The sequence below is a fragment of the Tamandua tetradactyla genome, chromosome 14 (assembly GCF_023851605.1).
Source record: "Tamandua tetradactyla isolate mTamTet1 chromosome 14, mTamTet1.pri, whole genome shotgun sequence".
Lineage (NCBI taxonomy): Eukaryota > Metazoa > Chordata > Mammalia > Pilosa > Myrmecophagidae > Tamandua > Tamandua tetradactyla.
Window position 1 is genome coordinate 55,117,114 of NC_135340.1, and position 23,062 is coordinate 55,140,175.

The window sequence follows — 23,062 nt, forward strand, 5'->3', positions numbered from 1 at the left end:
TGGAATCAAGACCGACAACTTGTTTGCAGGCTCAGCTGGGGCAGGGCCGTTACCATGCAGGAGATAATGGCTTTGTCCCACCAGCTTCTTGGCTGTTCACAGTATTTCTAGTGCTGGGGAATTGCTGCTGTAGCACCCCCTCCCCACAGTCCCCCTCCCATGAGATTTCAGCATTGCAGGGTATAGCACCTAAGGCCATTTTATACATTTTTCAGTTCCTCCCAAGAAGTGAAAAGGCCAAGTCCGTATGTCTAGCTCATGATGTATAGGTCTGTCTTGCTTCTGACAGGTGCAGGGAAAGCCTGCTGCCTACAACTTCCCTTCAAAAAGAATGCTTTTGTTTTCCTCTTTTTTCGTGAAGCCCTGACTTGTCACTCCAACTGTATAGGTATTTGTAAATAAACTTCATGTCCTGTTTTAACAAAGGGATCAGATTCAGTTAAAGAATTGCATCATTAGTGGCAACTTTCAAAGCCCTGTTTTGAAAATCCAGGAGAGCCATTTCTCCCTCCCTCCCTCTCTCTCTTTCTGTATCTCCTCTCCAAACTTCCCCTTAGGTCTTAGGTAGGTCTACACAAACCCACCTCCACTCCCCAAAGTAGCTGTTTTGTCTTTTAGCAGCCTGGTTCCCCGGAAGCCACTCTCAGGCTAAATGGGTCCCTAACACTGTCTAAGCCTAGCAGGGCTGGTCCTCCAAGCTTTTAGCTGGCCTGGGTGCAGTTCCTTTGCCCTGTTTTTTGCCTATCGTGAGTGTGAACTGGAGACCCAGAAGTTGTGAGTGTGACTATGGAGGAAATATTAGGGCATTATTCCCTAAGGCCCCCAAACTGGGAAATTTTTAAAAGATTTCCTGTTCTTTTCTCCTCTCACACCAGTGCCTGAGCCTGTCTTAAATCTTCTGACCATATTTTACCTAGAAAACAAGAAGATCCTGAATCTACAGCTTTAGAGATGAGAAGGTGGGAGAGGACTGCTAACCGTAGTAGCAGCCAGGTCCAAGTCTGCCTCTGATCTTAATGGATCCCAATGAGGTTTTCTCCTACTTTGGTCATTCCTACTATCGGGCTGTTAGAAGCAGTGGACTCTGCAGGCCTTATACAGGACAGCTAGCCACACTTAACCTCTCCCAGAATCTAGGAGCTGTGGGGCAGACACTTGCTGTTTAGCACCTGGGAACCAGAGAACTAGCTCTGCTGACCTCCACAGGCAGGAGATGTGCAGAGGAAAAGGCATGTGGTGCTAAATTGATCAACTTGATCTTCCGGGAAGGTCATTCTTTAAGTGACCCGGAGCGGCAGGTGGTCCCAACACTGTCCAGGCAGGGAAACCATCAATCCCGTAGCTTGGATTTTGCATCATTTCACCCATCAGAGTCCATGGAACCCTCTTGGGGGTGGAGATGGGGGATACTCCGGCTGGAGGGATTAGGAGCCTTAAGAACAGGCTGAATGGTAGCCTGACTCTGGACAGCTACCCAAGCCAGCCCAAGTGACCACAGGCACAGTTTCTTGGTCTGGGGTAGGTGTTCAGTCACACTAGAACTTAGGGCTTTTGCACCGAGTCAGGGCTGACCATTCCAGACCCAAGGGAAAACCAAGAGCCACAAGGCACCAATGCTCCGTGCAAGGTTCCCAGCTTCTCCACTCAATACCTAAAGATAGGCCTGTTAACTCTTCCAAGTCACAAGTTCCCTATCTTTAAAATAGGTAACCTGTCAGGCTGATGTTAATGATACAAGTGTTCTTGTCCCCAGTAAGAATCCAATAAATGCTGCTGTTCGAGCGCCGTCCAGTGGGCTCCAGTGTGACTCTCCATCCCCGCCTCCCCCACCACCAGGTGTTGGGACGGAGGGGTTAGCAGCGCAGAAGGCATGGCCAGAGGCTGGGGCTTTCAGGTGGTGATTCCTGGGAGCCTCCACCCTGAATCAAGAAAATCCACCTCCAGGTGGATGCTGGGGCTGACCTCAGAAACCGTCCAAAGAAAGTAGACTGCCCTTCTGCCCTTCCAGCACTGCCTTTCCTTCCTGACCGGTTGTATATCTGAGACCCCAGCAGCTCTGAAGACTGGCACCTCACTGCTGTCCCAACAGGCTTAGAAAGATTGTAAGGCCTGAACTTCCCACCACCAAACGTAATTTTAATTCAAAACCAGTATCAATGAGAAAAATTTGTATATAAGATTCCAACGAAGTTCTGATGTTTCTCATGCTGACTACCTCGATACCATTTTTTTTTTTCTCACGTGGACAGGAACCGGGAATGGAACACCAGAACTCTGCCTGCTGAGCCACCGTGGCCTACCCTCAGTACCTTTTTAAAACCAGATTTTTTTTTCATTTACCTGTGGAAGGCCCTGCTTTACCAAGTGCATGCATATTGCCCAGACACACAATCTCCATTGAATTTCCCTATCGAACTCCTCCTCACCATTCAAAGTTCAGCAGAGAGGTCACCTCCTCCGGGAAGCTTTCCCTGATCATCTAGGGCGCCTCTCCCGCGGGCTTCCCCCAGCACGGCCCTAAGAACACTGTATTATTTGTGAGTTTCCACTCCAAGCCGGGAAGTTACTTGAGGTGTCGGCGGCATTTCCCTTGGTATTTCCAGCACCCAACCTGTCCACACATTAGTTAACGCCTAATAAATGTGACCGAAGAAAGGGAGGGTGGGACAAGCTGATGTCCCGCCGGGCCCGCCAGAACGTTCTGGGGCATTGCCCCCCGCCTCTCCCCTGTCTTCCTGGCCCTAGATCGCGCACACTGCAGCACACCCTGGAAAGAGACCTTAGCGGCGTGGACACCGCCACCAGCCGAAGTTCAACGCTGGCGGATCCACCTAAGGCCGCGAAAACGACGTGGCGGAGGGAGGCGGCCATAGGCTGGACCGCGGAGGTCCCGACCGGCTCCGACCGGCGGACGGCCTCGGCCTCCGCGCGCCAACGCCTAACCCCGCGGCCTTGGGGCCCCGGGTCCGAGCGTCCGGCCCTGTGGGCTGCAACCCCGCCTCGCAGCTGGGCCCAGCAGCCCGCTCGTGCGCGCGCTCGCGTCTCCCGCCGTGGACTTGGTCGGGGCGCGCCTTGCGGGACCCGGGAGTAGGGACCTCAGCTTTCCGGCGCGCTCCTGCCCAGGGAAGGGAGGTGCCCGCGCCGGTGCCGAGGCGGAGTTGACACTAGCTTCCCGGACCCGGCGCCTGCGGGTGGCTTCCCCCATGGCTCCTGGCTCCGCTCCGCCACTGGATGCTCTGTGGCTCGGCCGCCGCTCACCGGGGTGGAGGTCCCGTTGACAGGCGCTGCGATCACCGAATTCCGAGCTGCTTCCTACCCACCGCGTGCGGCTGCAAGATGCCGGGAGGTTCGGGAATGGCGGGGAGGACCCGGCGGCGACTGAACCCCAGATGTTCTTAAGGCGGCAGCCTCTACACGGACCGCTGCGTCCCTGACTCGAGACCCTTCCCGTCCCCTCCGCCTCCACAGCGCCACTGGGAATGGCTTTATCCACAGATTCTACTGGGTTCTGAGTTCCTGAAGAGAGGGGAAGGGAGAACCACAGAAACACAGGCTTCTGAGGGACACGGGAAACCTTGTTTCTGAAGTATGTCAGGAGAGGAAAATGTTCTTATTGCACATACACAGGCGTGGTGACACATTTCGTTCGTTTGAGACAAGAGTGACTCAGATGGTGGTGGGTCACCAGCTGCTGCTAGATCCCGAGCCCTCTAAAGGATCCTAGCACCCATCCCAGCATATGTCCACTAAATTCAGTCTGAGGGAAGCCTCGGTTTGTGGAGAAACCTGAAGGCACGGGAAAGGGTCTGAGGTTGGCACTGAGGGCCCAACTGTCAGGTGAGGACAGATGCCTCTTATCCCAGGACGAAGGAGCCTCTAGTTTTTTCCCATTCTCAAGCTTCCATCTGGCCCTGGCTCCAGTCAGATCTCCAGCACCCTTTCTAGTATGTCCTGGTTAGAGAGGGAGGTCACGCCGAGGAGAGCTGGGGAATGCTTTAGATGAATGAAGCATGAAGCGGCTGAAAGACCAAGGTTCCCAGGGCCTTGCTGATGGTCCCTTGGACACAGAGTAAATATAGGCATTTAGCATCTAAGGGTCCATTTTCTTGTTGATTCCTTGAACTGGCTGAATTCATTTCTCCAGAAGACAATGCAAAATGGCATGCTACTCATTTTTATATCTTTATCACCTAAGCCAAGGCCTAATTCATAGCAGTGGCTCAAATGAAATTTGCTTTGTGAATGAATGAATCATAGTTATTGTCATAGAATATTGGAATCTTGGGATTGGAAAGTCCCTTGGAGTACACCAAACTCCACAGAGCATGTCTGGAAGTTGCTGGCTAGAATGAGCTCCTGCGCTGTCTGGTCTAGAGGGACATTGCCTACCCCACCCCCAACACACACACAGGCACAGTCCGCTCAGAGGCTCCACTTTCCCTCAAAACAACAGGTGCCCCATTCAGGAGCAAGGGTCAAAACTGTACCCATTTTACCCTTCCCTCAAGTTCAAGGCCCTCCTGGTGCATCTTAGGAAGGAGAAGCTGGCACTGTACCTGGCAAGGGGTGGTGAACAGTGGCCTTGCTCTTGCCCCTGACCTTGGTGCCACCCTAAGGTGGGGTAGAGGAAGGGCAGAGCTAAATGAGGCAGGCTTGGGAATGAAACCAGGCCTCTAGAAAGCCCTCAACTGGCACATCCACTTCCCAGACCCTTCCTTTTCCCAGCTCTTGTGCCCCAAAATTGCGGGCACGGGACCAGTGTCCTAACTGCCAAGCGAATAGCCAGCCTATTTGTGACTCCAACATCACCACGCATCACCTGTGTTCTAGTTTGCTAGCTGCTGGAATGCAACACACCAGAGACGGATTGGCTTCTTTATATATATATATATATATATATAGAAACCATTTATTGAGGTTGTGCTCTATGATCACATTTTACATGCACTCCTTCTAAGACCTCTGGCATCCCCACAAAGTAATTTCATTATTTATATATATATATATATTTGGCCTGGTGCATTCTAATTTATTTTTGACAGGCTTTTTAAAAAATTTATTTATTTTTTAATTGGATTGGCTTTTAATAAAAGGGCTTTATTTCATTAGTTCTTCAGAGGAAAGGCAGCTAACTTCCAACTGAGATTCTTTCTTATATGGAAAGGCACAGGGCGATCTCCACTGGCCTTCAATCCAGGCTTCTGGATTCCAACAACTTTCCCCGGGGTGACTTCTTTCTGCACCTCCAAAGGCCTGGGCTGAGCTGCTTGGACTGTGCTAAGTGGAGCTCTCTCATTTAAGCACCAGCCAATTAAAGCAAACATCATTCATTGCAGCAGGCACGCCTCCTAGCCAACTGCAGATGTAAGGAGCAACAGATGAGGTTCACGTACCATTGGCTCATGCCCACAGCAACAGAACTAGGTGCCTTCACCTGGCCAAATTGACACCTGAACCTAACTACCACAACCTGGAACACAGGTATGCAGCACATGTTCTGTCTCTTCTTTTCCTTGCCTGTGTTTACAGACCTGACCGTCCTTGCTCACTTCCCCCACCCACCCTGGGTGTGCCCCCAGTCCTCCCAGCCCCTGTGGTTCTGAAGGAGGGAGGGAAGTGCGTGCAGGAGCCGTGGGTGTCCCTAGGCCTTCAGGCACTGTAGTAAACATATCACACAAACACCCGGGCTCCTCCACAGAAAACCTCTGTGCCACAGAGACAGCGCCTATGTGATTTCCCTGGTTCTCCACGGAGTCAAATGTTCAAACTCCTATATTTCCTTCTTTCTCTAACTCCTTCATCCCCTCATTTATTCCCCCACCCCTACTTCTACTCTGATTTTGTCAACATTCCTTTCCTCTTTGCTGAAGGTTTCCCTCTGTACTATCCCTTTCCTTCCAATTGGGCATTGTTGAATCCTGAAAGGAGATAAGGGAAGGAACATTTTCTCCTTGGATCTGAGGCAATCCTTCTGGAAGAACGCTTCCCTTAGGGCCCCCATCAGTCCCTGGCATTTGGGGGAAGACAGGAAGTGAAATACTGGCCTCTGCTCAAAGCAGCCTGGCAGTCCAGCCGGCCACCAACATGTAAAGTGGCTAAAGACCCACCACAGCGATGACACCAGCGAGCGCATGGGAGTGTCTGAAACGCTTTCAAACGTCAGCGCTTTCATCCCGGTTCTATAGCCACAGCCTTGTGGGTGAGGTGGGAAAATGGGGTCTTCCTAAATTTACAAGAAAGGAAATGGACTCGGAAGGGTGAAGGAGCTGTCCAAAACCACATCTACAATGTGGTGGACCCGAGTCTGGATCTTTTTACCACCCGCGCTAAAAACCATGCTAACGTTTTTAAAGAACTGTCACATCTTTCATTTTATTTTATCCTCAGAACAGCCCTGTGAGGGGGACAGCTACTTTGTGAAAGAAAATCTGCGGTTCAGAGAGGTGAAACGACTTGCTTAAAGCCACACAGCAGACTCCAAGCCCCAGCTCTGAACAGAAGGAGGGAGATGCTGCCCAGGACTTTTCTGGACCCGTCCCCCACCCCCACCCCCGACCTTGTTCTCAGCCTTCCCTGAAGCGGGACAGAGTCCCCACCTACGCGTACACCCTAGGGTGGGGCTTCTTGGTGAGGCCGATGGCCTTGAACTCTGTGCTGGAGGCGCCCCGGATGGAAAAAAAAACCCGGAGATTTGGAAACCTTGGCCCAGAATGGTTGGAACGCGGAAAGTAGCCCAAAGGACAGAGTGAAGAAGCAAGAGCAGGACCAGGTCCCGGTTCTGCAGGGTCAGGGCCCTCGGACCCGTCTGGATGTCTTCTTCCCAACTCCGAAGCCAAGACCTGCGTTACGACCCGGGGGCGGAGCGGCACTCCCGCCTTCTCCAGGGCGGGCTGAGGAGGCCGCGAGGGCCAGGCTTGACTTTGTGCCCCCGAGGGTTGGGCTCCTCGGGCCCTCCGCGGAGCCCCCGGGAGACCTGTCTGCGGAAGCAGGGCCCTCGGAAGCCCGCGCTTTCTCTGAAAGTGAAAGGAGTGGGCGGGGGGCGCGGCCGAGGCGGGGCTGAAGCAGGCGGCGGCGCAGGCTCCGCCCCGGGGCAGTCTCGAGCCGGGGGCGCCCAGCGTCTCCAGTCCCCGCCGCGCCGCGGGCAGGTGGGCTAGGCTGCGGCGCCTGTCCCGGGAAATGACCCTGCCCGGGGGCCCGACGGGCATGGCGCGGCCGGGGGGCGCGGGGCCCTGCAGTCCCGGGCTAGAGCGGGCCCCGCGGCGGACTGTAGGGGAGCTGCGCCTGCTCTTCGAGGCTCGCTGCGCCGCGGCCGCGGCCGCCGCCGCCGCAGGGGAGCCCCGGGCCCGCGGGGCCAAGCGGCGTGGGGGGCAGGTCCCCAACGGGCTTCCCCGGGCTTCCCCAGCCCGGGTGATCCCGCAGCTGACTGTGACAGCCGAAGAGCCGGACGTGCCCCCGGCCAGCCCCGGGCCGCCCCAACCAGAGGGTGGCTGGCTCCCGGCCGTGGGTTCGTCGCACCTGCGGCAGCCGCGCCGCCTCTCCACCTCGTCGCTTTCCTCCACTGGCTCCTCGTCGCTGCCCGAGGACTCGGAGGACGATCTGCTGAGCGACAGCGAGAGCCGGAGCCGCGGCAACGTGCAGCTGGAAGCGGGAGAGGACGCGGGTCAGGTAGGGGCCGCGGGGGCGGGGTCGGCGCAGCGAGCCGGGGTGGCGCGCCGAGGACCCGGCTCTGAGCGCTCTGACACCGACTCCTGCCCTAAGTGCCCCGTGCGGAGGACCGAGTCTCACTGTTTGGGGGGCGGGGGGGGGCGGGATCGGAGGGAGGGGTCTCGCCTTGGCAGTTTTCGTCCCGGCGTCGCAGGCTGGTCGCGGCCGGGGTCCGGGGCCGCCTAAGGACCAGCGTGAGGACGAGTCCGCGACCCGCCACGAGGACCGGCGGGGTGGGGGGGACGGTGCCTTGCTGGTTGCGAGGTGGGGCTGGAGGTGTCGGAGGGGCTTGTTCTTGCCCCGCGAACCCTCCGAGAGAGAGGGGTGAACGAACGCCTCTCTCCCTGCCTCCTCTCGGGCGCCGCGGCCCCACCCCCGCCGTTGCCACGGTTTCCCTCTCCTGAGTGGGAGTGGAGCGGCGCTCCAGGCTCTGCTCCCGAGCCTCCGCCGTCTGCTCCCGGCGCCCGCACGAGGCGTGGACGCAGGGAAAAGAGGGGCGCAGGGCTAGGAGCCCCTGCAGGGAGTGGCACGCTGGCCCACCCTGTGCGTCCCCCGGACTTATTGTTCCTAAGCATGGCCCGGGAGAAGGTAAACTGAGGCTGAAAGGGGGCGGGATCAGCCCGCTAGTCTCCGCCTCAGTAGCTTAGATGTTCCCGAACGGGGTTTGACCCCGGCATAACCCAGGGCGGGGGTGCGGAGAAGTCATGCGGGGCGCTGGCCTCTTAGAGGCGTTCAGCGCCCGGGAGAGCAGCCGTGTCCCCCTCATTTTAGCCAAAGCCAAATACTTTAACTGCCCGTGGTCAGTGCGAAGGAGTTGCTCCAGATCCCTGTTACGCAAGTATCCTCGGAGGCGAGGGCGCCCCGGCGGCCGGTGACTCCGGCCTGCCCAGAAGGCCAGGTTCGGGTGACTGGACCTTGGGAGCCTCTGACGCGCGCTGGGGTTGCCTGGACGCTGGCGGGAGGGCGCCGGGCGTGGCCTGGGCCTGCTGCACCGGCTCCGCCGCACACTCGGATTGGACAAGGCGGGGGAGATACTGTAACTACTTGCAGTGATTCAGTTGCCCCCTGAGACGTCCATTACCCAAGGGATGCAGGGGGTTGTAAATGACACAAAAGGAAAAAGAAAAAAAGGCTCACAGAACAGGAACCTTTCCCCCTTTCCCCGAAGTGTAGGGCGTGCGGGTTCAATCTCGAACCTACAGCGTCTCTGTCTCCATCCCCAGGGGGTACCCCTGATCCTGAAACGTTCCTAAGCCGTGTAAGGGGTGGGGGGCGGATGCCGCCGAGGGGGTTCCGAGATAGTGGAATGTGGGGACAAAAGTCCTTGTCCAAACCCCCTGAGCAGTAGCTTCGGGGCGGCTGCCTGCCGCTCACATCTCTGACAGCTGAGAGGCGGGGGCAGGAGAAAAGGCGCGATGAGTGGGGGCACCGAGGGCGCGGACAGCCCCCGCTTGCCTCTAATGCCCTCCCGGGTGCGCAGGAAGCCAAGAGCCTGGGGGAGGGACTGCAGCCAAGCCACGTGAGGAGGAGGTTCCGTGCACCCCCACCCCACCCCACCCCCGCCTCCGCACAGTGTAGGCAGCCTGGGATGGGGTCAAGACTCCCAGGACTAGCCACAGTCGTGCCCCGGACGTCATCGGCCAACCCCCTCTGACCCTGGGCCTCGCCTCCTCCCAGAGCGTTCAGGAGCTGGAGCAGATGGCCGCTAAGGGCCCTTCCAGCTCCAAGGCTGCGTCTCCCAGGCTTTCCCAACCCCCGGCCCGCCGGGGCCTCCCCGAATGCAAACAGCCACGGAGGCGGCAGATAAGCCAAGGGCTGTTGACAGAGGCTGCGGGTGGCCGCTGGGAAGGGCCCGGCTCGGACTTTGCCTCGGGCTTGCCCAGGCTGCCAATATAGGGTTTCCCCAGGCAGGAAGAGGAACCCGCTGACCATGAAGGATGCACCTAGGGGAGGGTGATGTGTGGCGGCAGCATTCATGGGGGTTCCCAGCTTGTGGACCCTGGACTGGGTAACACAAACAACCCAGAGCGGATCGAGTCTGCCGCTCTTTGCCCAGCATGCATGCCCACCTTCTTCTCCTAGAACCTTGCCCGGAGCCTGCAGCTGGGCTCCTGAAAGGAGAGTTGGGACAGGGCAGTCAGCGACCCTCCAGGGGCTTTTCTCTAGTAAAGGAAAAAGTCAAGGGATGGAAGAACCAGGCAGGCCTGCAGAACAGGTGGAGGTTTACTGTATTCTTAGGCCTTGCATTTTTGGGGTGTTGCTCTAAACAGAGGAAGGGAACATTCGGCACCTGTTCTCCCTGTTCTCCTTCCTCAGTGTTCCAGGATAGGTAAGGAGACCTGGATGCCATCCTGTCCTGGACTCAGAACTCCCACACATCACTTTCCACTAATTATAGAGCAGAATTTAGGTTAACAGACTTCTTTTTAAAAAGCAAATGCCCCTGGGAAGGTGAAGTCGTGGGTCACTTATACCTTAGTGCAAATCATTTTATAAATTTAAACTGATTGCTCTCCTCCTCCACCACCACCACAGGGAGTGCTTGCTTTGATAGGGCAATTGGAACATGGGAAGGGCGTTGTGCTGGTAAAGTGCTTCCACCAAAGACTGGGTGGCTGGAGGCAGGGAGTAGAGGTCAGGAAGTATGGGAGTGAGTCCCAAAGACAGAGGAAAGGCCCTGTCCTGGCGGGAGATATGCTGGGTACCTGGAGAGGTGTGAGGAGCAGGCGTCCTCAGGACTTCAAAATGGAGCTTAGATTAAGCAGGGTCCGAGGCTGAAGTTGAGTCTAGCTAAGCCCTGCCTGGGGAGAGGTGGACCCTGTCCAGCCAAAGGAGCAAGGATTTAGCAGAGGGTCCTCCTGTGACTTCATCAAATACTCTGTCACACCATCAACTCCCCTGGCTTTTGCCCCAAGATGCCCAAGTGGCCTTTGTCTGCACGTTGGTTTCCCAGGAAGGATACTTCTGAGGAGAGTAGACTGGGCCGGAGGTTGGGGCTTTGACCCCCTTGGCAGCTAGATTTCACACTGTAACATAATAAATCTGCTTTCTGATATTCCTTCAATAAAAGCCTCACCTGCTCAAAAATATCTTCCCTGCTGTTGTTCATGTGCCAAAATCCACACTCATCAGAAAATGATTCTCCAGGAGCCTTTTTTGGACGCATGCATTTTGATATACATTATGTTCCCTGAGAGAGGTTACTTCCTGAGCTGGAAGATGGCAGCAAGTTCCATAACACTTATCGTAACTCCTTCCAAGTTTAGCCATATCCATTTCTGGCAGGGGAGCTAACTCCTGCCATACCAACCTCAGGAGGTGGCTCGGAGGGCTCGGGTGAGATAGTGGGTGCGAATGCCCTTTGTGACAAGCATAACTGGAACCTGCTGCCCTTGGCTCATAGGATCCTCATGAAACCAGGGTAGGGAAGGCAGGTGACGGCCCCATTTTACCTCAGCTTGGAAGCAAGCCAATGTTGTGTTATTGCACCTCCAGCATGAGGCAGTAGCCCAGGTCTTCAGACAGCGCATCAAATTCTCTTTTACCAGGCCCATCATCTGCCTTCCAGGCCCACTTACTACTCCTACATGATCCCAGAAAGGACAGTACGGTTCCCCCACGCCATCTAACCCAGGTTTTGTTCTCTTTGCCAGTGGGGAGACTATAGAAATAGATGTACTCTCTGACTAAGACCATTCCAGTCCCTCTGTCCCCCAAATTCTGCCAGTAGGCCCCTAACGCTGTCTGAAGCCCCACCATTGAACCCATTCCTTTTGATAAAGGGAAAGGTATCCAGCCAATAAAGAGGGGTCTCTGGGAAGATCTCAGTGTTTCCCCGGAGGTCAAAACACTCACACCACCTTACTGCTACAGATCACTTCACTTGTGCAATGCTCCTTCTCAGGCGGTGTCCAACTTGCCTCTTAAAGGGAAGCAAGCTGGTAGCATGGACTTCGGAGCCTGGTGGGCCTGGGCAACTTCACTCCTCTGACACCTTGATTACCTCTGTAAAATGGGAATAATGATACCCCCTCCTGCCTCTGCTGGGCACGTGCACATCATCACTATGACTCTCAAACCAAGCGTGGGAGGAGAGGACAGAGGATGGATGGTGTCCCTGAGTACACATGGCGCATACATCTTTCTGGAATTTTACTTGGGGATTTGGAGGTGGGGGAGTTTTATAATAAAACTCGGATTATTATGCAGCAGAATGCAAACCTTGTATGTATTTAAAGATCTTAAAAAGGAGTTTTGAAAGAGATGTCATGCTTCTGGTGGGTTGCTTCTGGCTACACCCCCAGATCCCCGGGGATTGGACACGTGATCACACCCTAGTATGCCATGTAGGGACTTCAGTAGGAAAGCAGGAGCGATGCTGCCTGGTGGAGTATGAGAAAGTGCCTGATATGCAGTAGGTGGTCAGTAAATGAGGGCTCGTGATATGGCAGCAGCTATGTCCTCTCAGAGGAAACAGGTCCACACACATGATACTATTTTTTGGGGTTCACTCAACTAGAAAGTGACAGAGTCAGGCCTGGAGCCAACTCCTGACTCCCCATCCAGTGCGCTATCGCTAACCCCCATCTCCATCTGAGGGGAAGGGGCTTTAAGGTCAGCAGCCAATCCCTTAAAGGCTACTTCCCCAGTTGGCTTTTCCCTCCTAGAACTCCTCTTGTCAGGGACATGGATCCCTGGGTCCCAGTCCTGTGGGAGTATACATTGTAACCTCTCTAAAAGGCAAGCAGCCTCTGGGAGGAAGCAGCAGACATGTGGTTTAGGTGAATAAACCTGTGCACTGAGAGATGTGGACACAGAACTGATTAGTTTGGGGCAGACTGTGCGATGCTCTCAGGATTGGTTGGAGGCCAGATGCAATGGTCATGAGGCTAGTGGTACACCGAAGTCTACATTACATCCTTCCAGCTTTGCCTAATGTGATAGGCCCTTGGCTTGAGAGCCTATTTTCAGGGCTTAGGGTTCTGAATCCAGAAGAGGACTAAGGATGCACTGGGCTTTGCCAGCTGTCAGGGAGTTCCTTGCATCCAGAGACAACAACGGGGGAACCCTAACCCATTCTTTCACTAGGCCCACCTGAGCTGGCCTCCCCACCCTGGGCTTTTGTAAGTTTTCTTCCATGTTTGTAGTCCCAAGTGAATTAATCAATGATCCGGGTTTGTACAGCTTCTGCTTCATGCCAAGGAATGGGGAGGTTAGGCCAGGGGACTGCCTAGGACACTCACATCTCACTACTCACAACTACCACAGAAGGTGGTTATTTCCCCATTTCACAGATAAAGAAACTGACGCTCAGGAACTTGTTTCTCAGTGAAATCTCAGGCCCCAGAATCTTCTGAGGCATTAGTAGAAATGCAAAATTTTGGCCCCACCCCAGACCACTCAGTCAGTCACCCTTGGGTAGACCTGAGAATCTGTATTTTTTTTAAACAAGGTGGCTGTCAGGTGATTCTGATGCTCACAAAAGTTCAAAAACCTTCACTGAGCAATTCAGGAACCCGCCAGTGCCACTTTTGGGTGGTAGAACTGGGATGCAGACCTGAGCCTTTTGATGCAAACTCCAGGGCTGTTTTCGGCACAGTCCCAGTAGCTGGTCACCTTTTATCTCCCTGTGCCTATCTCGGTGCCAGCCACACAGACGAACAGTAAACTTTCTTTCGAGTTGGTGAATGAATGAATCATCCCACCCTAGCTGCTCCCAGCGGGCCAGGGGCGGGGCGAGACCCTTTTCTAGAGCTGGGAGAGCTTACTCCGAACTGCGACGCCGACTTGCAGACCAGGTCCGTGTCGCTTTCAGAAAAGTCACTGGCAGAAGATCCGGACGATGGTGAACCTGCCCGTCATGAGCCCTTTCAAGAAGCGCTATGCCTGGGTGCAGTTGGCTGGGCACACGGGTGAGCACGGAGGTGGATGGGGTCGGGGGATACCCCAGACAGGAAACGGCTGGGTCGTGCTAACGGGTGCCGGTCCGCAGGGAGTTTCAAGGCGGCGGGCACCAACGGGCTGATCCTGAAGCGCAGTTCGGAGCCGGAGCGCTCGTGCCTGGCGCGGCTGATGGCCGACGCTCTGCGCGGCTGCGTGCCGGCCTTCCACGGCGTGGTGGAGCGCGACGGCGAGAGCTACCTGCAGTTGCAGGACCTGCTCGACGGCTTCGACGGACCGTGCGTGCTCGACTGCAAGATGGGCGTCAGGTACGCATGCCTCGCTTGGGTCGGGGCTCCCCGGCGAATGCTCGCTGTGGTCCCCGTGTGCGCCCTCCTCACGCCCCGCCGGCGCCGGCGCCTGCGCCCTTGCAGGACTTACCTGGAGGAGGAACTGACCAAAGCCCGTGAGCGGCCCAAGCTGCGGAAGGACATGTATAAGAAGATGCTGGCGGTGGACCCCACGGCCCCCACCGAGGAGGAGCACGCCCAGCGCGCCGTCACCAAGCCGCGCTACATGCAGTGGAGGGAGGGCATCAGCTCCAGCACCACGCTCGGCTTCCGCATCGAGGGCATCAAGGTGGGCCAAGCCATGTTTCTTTGCCCTTTCTCTGCCCTAGCCCCTCCGTACGGCACGCCCCTGATCCGACCCACCCCTAAGAGGCGCCCTCTGGCGACCATCTAGCAGTACCCGGCAGCCACCGTCCCGGAGGCACCGCTGCCTTAGCCTGATCCTGTCCCCTGAGGTCCCCTGGGGCGGGTCCGGGCCCCCCAACACTTCTATCCCGCCTCCTTCAGAAAGCTGACGGCTCCTGCAGCACCGATTTCAAGACTACGCGAAGCCGGGAGCAGGTGATTCGAGTTTTGGAGGAGTTTGTGCAAGGGGATGCGGAAGTGCTGGTGAGCTCTGGATCCCAGAACCCTGGGATGTTGGGGAGTCTGAAACCTAGAGTGCCCCGAGGTCATCCGGTCTAGTGTCTTCGCCTGTGTGCCCCCATCGTAGTATTTATTGTTGCGATTGCTTTTCGTCCCTCCTGTTCCCGCGCACTGCGTGGGGACTTGACTCTCCCTCACCACACTATTGACCAAGCCGATAACGCATCCTGGTCCCGGTTAACAGGAGGAGCTCAGCTTTTATTTAATTTGACCTCTTCTACCCTGCCCTCTCCAGAGGAGGTATCTGAACCGCCTGCAACAGATCCGTGACACACTGGAGGTCTCCGAGTTCTTTAGGAAGCACGAGGTAAGAGGCCGGTAGGCTTGGGGTCTGTGGTTTCTGAGGGTTAGAACGAATAGGGTGGGGGGCTTCTCTGGGAAAGGGCCGCGGCCTGACCGTGTGGAGCCGGGTAGGTGATCGGCAGCTCCCTCCTCTTCGTGCACGATCACTGCCATCGCGCCGGCGTGTGGCTCATCGATTTTGGCAAGACCACGCCCCTCCCCGACGGCGAGACCCTGGACCACCGGAGGCCCTGGGAGGAGGGTAACCGCGAGGACGGCTATTTGCTGGGGCTGGACAATCTCATTGGGATCCTGGCCAGCCTGGCCGAGAGATGAGGCTGTGCCCCTGTCCCCGCGCGGGTCGGCGGGTCTGAAGAATGGACCTGTGGCTGCGTCCGGCTGTGCGTGCAGCAGAGAGACTGAAACCCCGCGGTGCGGGGTGGTTCCCACGGTCCTGCCGCTCCAGGTGCCAACCACCAGGGGGCGCTCTGCAGATGCCGGAGCATCTTCCGCAGTTCCAGAGCCAAATGACATAATTTGCAGGGGTGGGGGTGGGGGTGGGGGGCTGAAATGAGCTTCTTCCTCAGCTCTGCTCTTGTGAGGGGGCTTCCCAGTTCTCCAAGGGATCAGATAGTGAATTTTATTTTACAGGCATTGACCTGTTGGTCTAGCCTCTCACACTACAGTGGACTCCTCTTCCCAATAAAACTCAAAGACCCCAGCTTCCGTGACTCAGGCCTCATCCCCTCCCTCCACTGGTCCCCTCTTCTCAGTTCTGGATTTCTCTCACTAGAGGATGTGAAGAGAGGAGCTCTTTCTTAGAGGTATCTGTGGAAATAGGGGCTGCCCTGATGAAAGATGATCAAGGTGGGAGAACAATACAGAGAAGTCTTCCTGCAGGAAGCAATTATAAATCCCCATATATACCTGAGGGTTGGGGAGGAGCCATTGCTACTATCAATTACAGAGTTCTCCCCCTCAGAGCTCCTTGGAGCCCAGGAGCCATAGGTGGGATTCCAAAGATTCTGAGGTTGGAGACCCTTGAATTTGGGGGTCTTGAGGCCAAAGGGCATCCAGGATCTAAGGGGCTCCTTCCCCAACTTTTTAAGTTCTCCAGACTCAGTCCCTGAGACTGTGGGGCTCTTAGGCCCTCCAAAGACCTTCTCCCTAGCCTGGAAGCTCCTTCTTCTCGGGGTGGCGGGGGGGGGGGGGCAGCTCCATTGGCAGAAGTGGATTCACCACATCAGGGTCCTGTAGTGGGAGAGTAGGGGAGAAGTGGCTCCAGAGTTGTTTTATGGCTTCCTCCTGACCTACATGACCTGGTCAGGGCAAGTCAGGGGCACACCTGGGTGTAGTACTAAAAATACTAGCAAAACCAGGGTGGCATTCAGACTGATGTGCCAGCACTGAGTCATGATATGGTACCTTAGGAGAGGCAGGAGTTCTTGTCCACCCAGGGTCATGGAGGACTTCCCTCCCTGGGCAGCAACCCACACTCACACAGGGTCTGGACAGCCCCTGGGAGGGTCTATCTGGCCCCTTCTGATGATGAAGTCCAGCACCAGAGAAGGTACAGCCAGAGAAGGGCATACAGCCCAATGAGATCTTCAGGACTTGCATCACAAGTGGGGGACTGCAGTGAGACTCATCAGGTGCAGCCTCCCCTTCCCTCACGTACGGTAGCCCACAGAGGATCGGATTAGCCCCATGGTGGGGCAGAGAGGATGTGTTATCACCAGGAGTTGGTGGAGAAATCTACTTTATTGGCAGCAAGGCCCTGCCCTTTGCGGTAATAACTGGCTCTACCGGAGCGGGGAGGGTGAGTGACTACACATGCGGTAAACCCATTTGGAACAAGAGCCTTTCTGCCTCCCAGGCCCCGCACAGACAGATAAATCTGACATCCCCAAGTCCCCAGTCTTGGCCACTGCAGCTCAGCAGGCAATTCTGGATGGCCATGTTCCTACAGAGGGGGCTAAAATTGTTCCCAGAACTCAGAAGCTCTGGTCTCTTCCATTACATTTCCCTAAAAGTTGGGTGGAAGGGTTGTTCCTTGGGGAGGGTTTGGGGGTCCTCAACACAGGATCACTTCCTATCTGTGGATGAAATGGCTGGGAGAGGGGTCTCACCAAGTGTGGTTGGCTATGCCAGACATCAGCTCCAGCAGAATGAGGCGAGGTTCAGCCAGGAGACTGAGCCCCACATATCTCACGATGTTCTGATGGCTGAACTTGCTGAGTGGATGATACATATACCCCATCATCAACAGGGAGATAAACTATGTTCTAGGCTCCAAGAGACTGGAGGGGACCTCTGTGTCCCTAGACTTGCAACCTCAGCCTCCAAGTGAAGAGAGGCTGTTCCTGCAGGCATTTATGAGTTTCTTCCTCCCACCTTCCACCCCTGTGCCCTGGCTCCACATGCACCTAAAGATGAGTGCCCACATTCTAGGGGTCTATCCTAGGGTCTCTACCATCCCAGACCTGGGGCTGAAAGATGAACAGTCATGCCTTTGAGGGGTAGCTGGAACAATTATTCAAAAACAGACTTTGACTGCCTCAACTTGTGACGTGATCTTGGACAAGTTACTTCCCCTTTGAGCTTCTCTGGGCCTCTATCTCCTCTACACAAGGGATTCGGCCTAGATATCTTCTGAGATCCATGATGCACCAAAGCAGGGAGCAGGGTGGGAGGTAGAGATTCACAGTGCATAGTTCTCAGAAGGAGGTGAAGAACTCACCTGAGCAAGGTGACATTGGCTGGGGAAACTTCAATGAGCTCCAGAGACAGAGGCAAGGTCTGGGTCAGGCCAAGCCTAACCTGGCTATACTAGGGTTTGGGGGCTGTCCTCACAGCCAAGGTATGAAGCTTGCTCAGCTCTATCAGCTCAGAAACTGGCAGCCTCACCCCCCACAGGCCCTGTTACTTCTGGTTCACTTGGGGTGGAGGAAGCAATGGCATACCTTTTACCTAACCATCAGGCACACCCTGCTTCCCTCTGCCCAGGAAACCTCTCCAGATGCCCATTAAGGCAAACCTTTTCCCCAGACCTCCCCAGCTGCTTCTGCTCTTAGGATCTAAAGGAGTCCTAAAGTTCAGCCAGGGACAGGTGTCCTTAAGTCAGCATGGCAGCCCCTGGAACCCCAGAGGAATCTCTGCTTGGAGCAGAGTCTTGTCTGCCACTGGGACCCCACAGAAGCCCATTGCAGCTCAGTGGAGAGTGGCGGGGCGGGGGGTGGGGGGTGGGGGGGTGGGGGAGTAGCAGCCTTGAATCAGCCATGTCTGCTGGATGCTCCATACCTAGAATTAGGACCTCGCATACCATAAAGAAGCTCGGTGTTGAGGTCACCACCACAGCCACCATCAGAACCAGAGAGGTGGACAGATCTGGGGAGAAAGAGAGACACCCAAAGTGGGAAGCTCCTGCCTGTCTCTTTAAACCATTCTTTAAGACTCAGCTCAAATGTTTATTCATGATGTTTTCCTCAATTAACCTAGTCAAAAGAATCTCTCCCTCCTGAAAACCCTAAAACATTTTATACCACCATAGCAATTGTCACTTTGAATTCCATACATATGTATCCATCCTACTCACTCATTGGACTCAAGATAGAACATTCGCTGATGGTCTCCAATTCCCTGCCCAGTGGTGCCTGGCACACACAGGGCCTCTGTATTATCTTTCTCAGGGGGCTACTGCCCATCCCTGCCCATGGCTGCAAGAATCCAGACCCTGAACAAAGACAGGAAATACCTATGCAGGTGATGTTATCTGCTGCTAGCCCCATGCCCTCGGGGCACATGCACACAGGCAAATGGAGCTCTGCCCACTTTGGCAGGCTTTCAAAAGGTAGAGACTGCATTTGAGATACAGTCAGATCTCCACTTCCATGGCGCTTCATGACTGTGGGGAAAAGAACTGATACGGTCGGTGGGTGGGTGGGTGGATAGGTAGGTGGGTGACTGTGGTAGTTAGATTCAGGTGTCAACTTGGTCAGGTGAAAGTGCCTAGTTCTTTTGCTGTGGACATGAGCCAATGGCATCTGAAACTTATCTGTCGCTGATTACATCTGCAGTCAGCTAGGAGGCGTGCCTGCTGCAGTGAATGATGTTTGATTTAATTGGCTGGTGGTTAAATGAGAAAGCTCAAGGTACCACAGCCCAAGGAGCTTGGCATACCTCATCTCAGCACTCGCAGCCCAGCCCAGGCCTTTGGATATGCAGAAAGGAATCACCCCGGGGAAAGTTGTTGGAACCCAGAGGTCTGGAGAGAAGGCCAGCAGAGATCACCCTGTGCCTTCCCACGTAAGAAAGAACCTCAGTTGAAAGTTAGCTGCCTTTCCTCTGAAGAATTATGTTTTTAACTAAATAAACCCCCTTTAATTAAAAGCCAATCAATCGCTGGTGTGTTTTGCATTCCGGCAGCTACAAACTAGAACAGGGACACACATACTTTCTCCAATCACAGGGTTAATTCCAACCCAGGACTTCAGAGCAAGGAGGAGCAGTGCCAGGTGTTTAAAGTAGGTGGGAGTTCTGTGGAACTTCTGTCAAGCCTGCATAACTCTATTCTGGGAATCATGGGCTCCCAGGTATTTTAGGGGACTTCATAGCAAATGAGTACTTGACCAGCAACTCAGAGTGCCCCATACTGGCATCACAATGGACAGCCCAGTTCCCTTCTGTATGTGCAAGAACCAGATACTCCACAGTGCAAAGTTGGTGGCTCAGTTGGGAGTAGGCTCAGGGATTGAAGAAAAGGGCAAGGCCAGGCTGAGAGGTGGGAATAGAGACTGATACCTGCCAGGGGCTGCAGGTAGAGCTCACTGCTTGGTTGTATGAAGGAGACCCCATTCTCCCTATCAGCCCAGAGGATGCTAGTCTCTGAAACATCAGCCCCTGGAAATTGAGATGGGTTGAAGATTTGGTTACCAAATGGGGGTGGGGGTGGGGATGGTGGGGGAGGAGCACACAACTGCCTCATGGCTGGAAAGCTGGATTATGAATAGTGGAGAAGCTGGACTCTCCCCATGAAAATGCCTGAGTGGCCCTTCTCCATGCCAGCATTACTATACAGGTGCCACACAGCACAGTGTGGGAGCTGAGGGACCAGAGAGGTGGCTGGCAGAGAGAATAATCAGCTAGAACCTGAAGGCCTGGCTGAGGCTGACTAGAATACTGAACCTGTCTGGTTCCAGTGTCCTCAGCTATAAAATGGGAGGGCCCAACCCACACATTTCATTGCTGTGAGAACTGAGATTATGTGTGTTGAGTATTTATAAACAGCACAGCCCAGACAGATGCAAAGGCTGTTTCTTTACCCTAGTGGTTTTCAAACTCTGGAGCGCATTAGAATCACCTAGAGGTCTAGCTAAAATACAGATCATTGGGACCCTCGGAGTTTCTTTTCCGTAGGTTGGTGAGAGGCCTGAGAATTTGCACTTCTAACAATTGAGGGACCACGTTTTGAGAACTACTGATTTTAAACCATCCCTGCCTTTCTGCCATCCCCTCAGCTTGCTAATTCAGCCAGCTCTAAGTTCCTGGGACTGCTGAGGATCTAGGAGGGGCCTCTTGGAATGGGAAGGGTCCTGGACTTAAGTAAAAATGTGGGAGTCTTCTCTGCATACGTGATTTGCAATTTACTTGTCCTTTTCAAAGAGTTCTACCCGCTCCAGGGGTTCAGCACTTTTCCCACCTCGGGCCAGTTTTAAGGCTCTAACCTCATTTCACCCCCGGGACTGCTCAACTGCCCTCCCCAAGAAGCAGCCACCGCAGTCCGCCGCCTTCTCCAGAAGTGCAGGCCAGACCGCCGTCCCCGAAGCCGCCGGCCGCGGCCCAGCCCAGCTCAGCCCAGCTCAGCCCAGGCCAGGAGCCCAGGCCTCTGCGCAGCCGCCTCCCACGGTGCGCCGCTGGCCTGCGGTGAGGAAGCCCGCGACGTCCAGCAGGAAGGCGGGCAGCCAGGGTGCGGAGCAGGCTCGCCTCTCCCCTCTGCCCAGCTCAATCACCTGCCGCCCCGCCTCTCCCGCAGCCCCCGGGCGCCGCCGAGCGGTTCTCCAGTTTCTCCCGGGCGGCCTGAGTCCGGCCTCAGTCCCGGCCACAGGTAGGCCCGACCGCCGCCTCCGGCTGCCACCAGCAGGGGCTCCAGCTCACCGGCGCGCAGCACTGGGGCCGCCAGCACGCTCAGGGGCGCAGCCTCCAGCGGGCGAGTGAAGACCCGGGCCCTCCCGCCTCAAGGACTCGGAGAAGGGAAGAGGCCCCCAGCGGGCCCAGGGAGAGAGAGACGCCGAGGACCGTTGGGGAAGCGCGTGCGCGTGCCCGGGAACAGGTCTGGGGCCTGGACTCCGCACGCTGGCGGCCGGGGCGGCCCGCCACAGGGGTACATGTAGGTGGCGCTCCCGCCGCCTCCGGCCCAGCGCGGGGACCCCGGGACTTCCTCGGTCCCGTGCGTAGCTGCGTGCTCCTCCGCCGCGCAAGACCCTCCCAGGCAGACGAGTCGGCTCTCGAGGCTCCCCTGCGGGCGCCGGCGCCAGGACCCTCCCCTTGCTGCGTCGGGGTTGGAACGCAGAGGCAGTCCCCACCCCCAGCGCTTCTCCCCGGCTCTGCTTCCTCCGGGACAAGCGTCTTCCCCCTGCTGCCCCACGAGGATACTGGGCGTCTGTCCGCTACCAAAGGAGAAGACGAGACGAAGACGCCGTCCGCTGGCGAAGGTGGTTCTTGGCGCACTTGCCTTCCACGGCCCGGTAGGCTGAGATCCTGAGGGAAGCAGGAGTCTGAGTCCCCAGCCCGGGTTAGAGGGGGCAGAGACGCCACCAGAATTTCTTATCCAAGAGACTTAGAGGCCCCAATCGACTTTGAGGAGGGGGGGGGACACTCGATTTGCACTCCAAATATTAGATGGGGGAGACGGGGGAGGGATGGCTCTGCCACCCCTTGGCACCGCCGCTGGTGGAGGGCTCTGTGATTGGCAGGAGCAGGCTCCTGAGTACGGGCTCCCTCGGTGGGTCCCGCTGCATAGGGGCAGGCCAGGCTGTCTGGGCGGATGTCGCTGCGGAATACCCTGCGACGAAGTGGTGCGCGCGGCCTGCCCTGCACCTGGGAGTAGAACTGCAGACTCGCGCGTGGGTCACCGAGCCCCGGTTCCGCCTCGCCGCGCTCATGGCTACCGGCCGGGACTCGGCACACACACAACTTCACGCCGCCCAGCGGCCCCACGGCCCCACTGTCACCGCCACGCTGCTGCCCGCGTACGCCCCGTCGCGCTGGGTTTGTGTGGTCCGCTGGTCCCGCAGCTGCAGAACAGCCAGGGCCCCTCAGTGCCCGGGAACAGGGAGGGAGGAAAGGGTCGTCGAGCTCGGTCTCCGGACCCGGCCGCTGCCCCTGCCGTGGTCTGGATGCCTTGGTATGGTGAGCAGAGGAGAGGGAAGAGCCCGCCCGAAGCAGACTTGGAGGATCGCGGACACCTGGCGGATGGAGGAGAAAGGCTGGCTCCGAGTTTGTAGGAGGGACATTGACGTCGGGATTCCAGGGGCTCCGAGCTGGCAGCCGCAGCCGCGGGGACTGCAGAAAGGGACCTGGGATCCCGAACCGTTGCAGAGAATGGCGCCTGTGGATGACTGGCAGCAGGGCTGGGAGAGGAGCAGGATGTTAATGGGGGACGGGAGATAAAGAGAGCTCAAGAGATATCCCCAACACACCCGCACAGCCCAGCCCTTGCTGCTTGCGGCCACATCCCTACCCCACCCGGACAGTAAACACCTGCGCCCCAAAGCCGGACAACCAAGCTCTGGTCGTGGAAGCCCTGCGGGATGCCCACTTATAACTCTGCCAGTTCCTCCCATGGAAAGCCCTTTCGGGTGAATGATGGGGTTGCCGAACTGAACTCAGTCCTGCAGGTTTCCAATCCTATTCTCGAGGGAGCCTGATGGTCCCGTCCCAGGCAGGCTGAGACTCCAGGGCCTGTCCCTCCTTCCCTCAAAACTGGGTGATTGGGATCCCCGGATTCAGACGTGCACAGCGCTTCTGGGCCTTGATTCCAGGAACACGAAAGGGGAGTTTGGGCCACTTGGGTCAGATCTGTCCCTACCACCATCCCCAAGGCCAGGAAGATGCCTCTGTTTGCAGGGTTCCCCGAGGGCCAGACAACACTTACCCACGACCCCGAGCCACAGCAGAAGCTGGCCCATTGCATGTTCAGTCCG

At 56.3% G+C, this 23,062-nt stretch overlaps 2 protein-coding genes across 2 annotated transcripts in view; both read left to right on the forward strand.

Annotated features, from left to right (window-relative positions):
- The first annotated feature begins 7,157 nt into the window (after window positions 1–7,157).
- On the forward strand, window positions 7,158–15,752 carry ITPKA (inositol-trisphosphate 3-kinase A). Its single transcript, XM_077127519.1, has 7 exons — window positions 7,158–7,665; window positions 13,520–13,616; window positions 13,697–13,913; window positions 14,019–14,223; window positions 14,442–14,543; window positions 14,815–14,886; window positions 14,994–15,752. The coding sequence occupies exons 1-7, from the start codon at window positions 7,177–7,179 to the stop codon at window positions 15,195–15,197; spliced, it is 1,386 nt and encodes a 461-aa protein (XP_076983634.1). The 5' UTR covers window positions 7,158–7,176; the 3' UTR covers window positions 15,198–15,752.
- Window positions 15,753–21,318: 5,566 nt separating this feature from the next.
- Window positions 21,319–23,062, forward strand: part of TYRO3 (TYRO3 protein tyrosine kinase) — a 62,305-nt gene continuing 60,561 nt past the window's right edge. The window contains exon 1 of the mRNA XM_077127516.1: window positions 21,319–21,604. The gene's annotated coding sequence lies outside the window, so the exon portion shown is untranslated. The remainder of the gene's footprint in view (window positions 21,605–23,062) is intronic.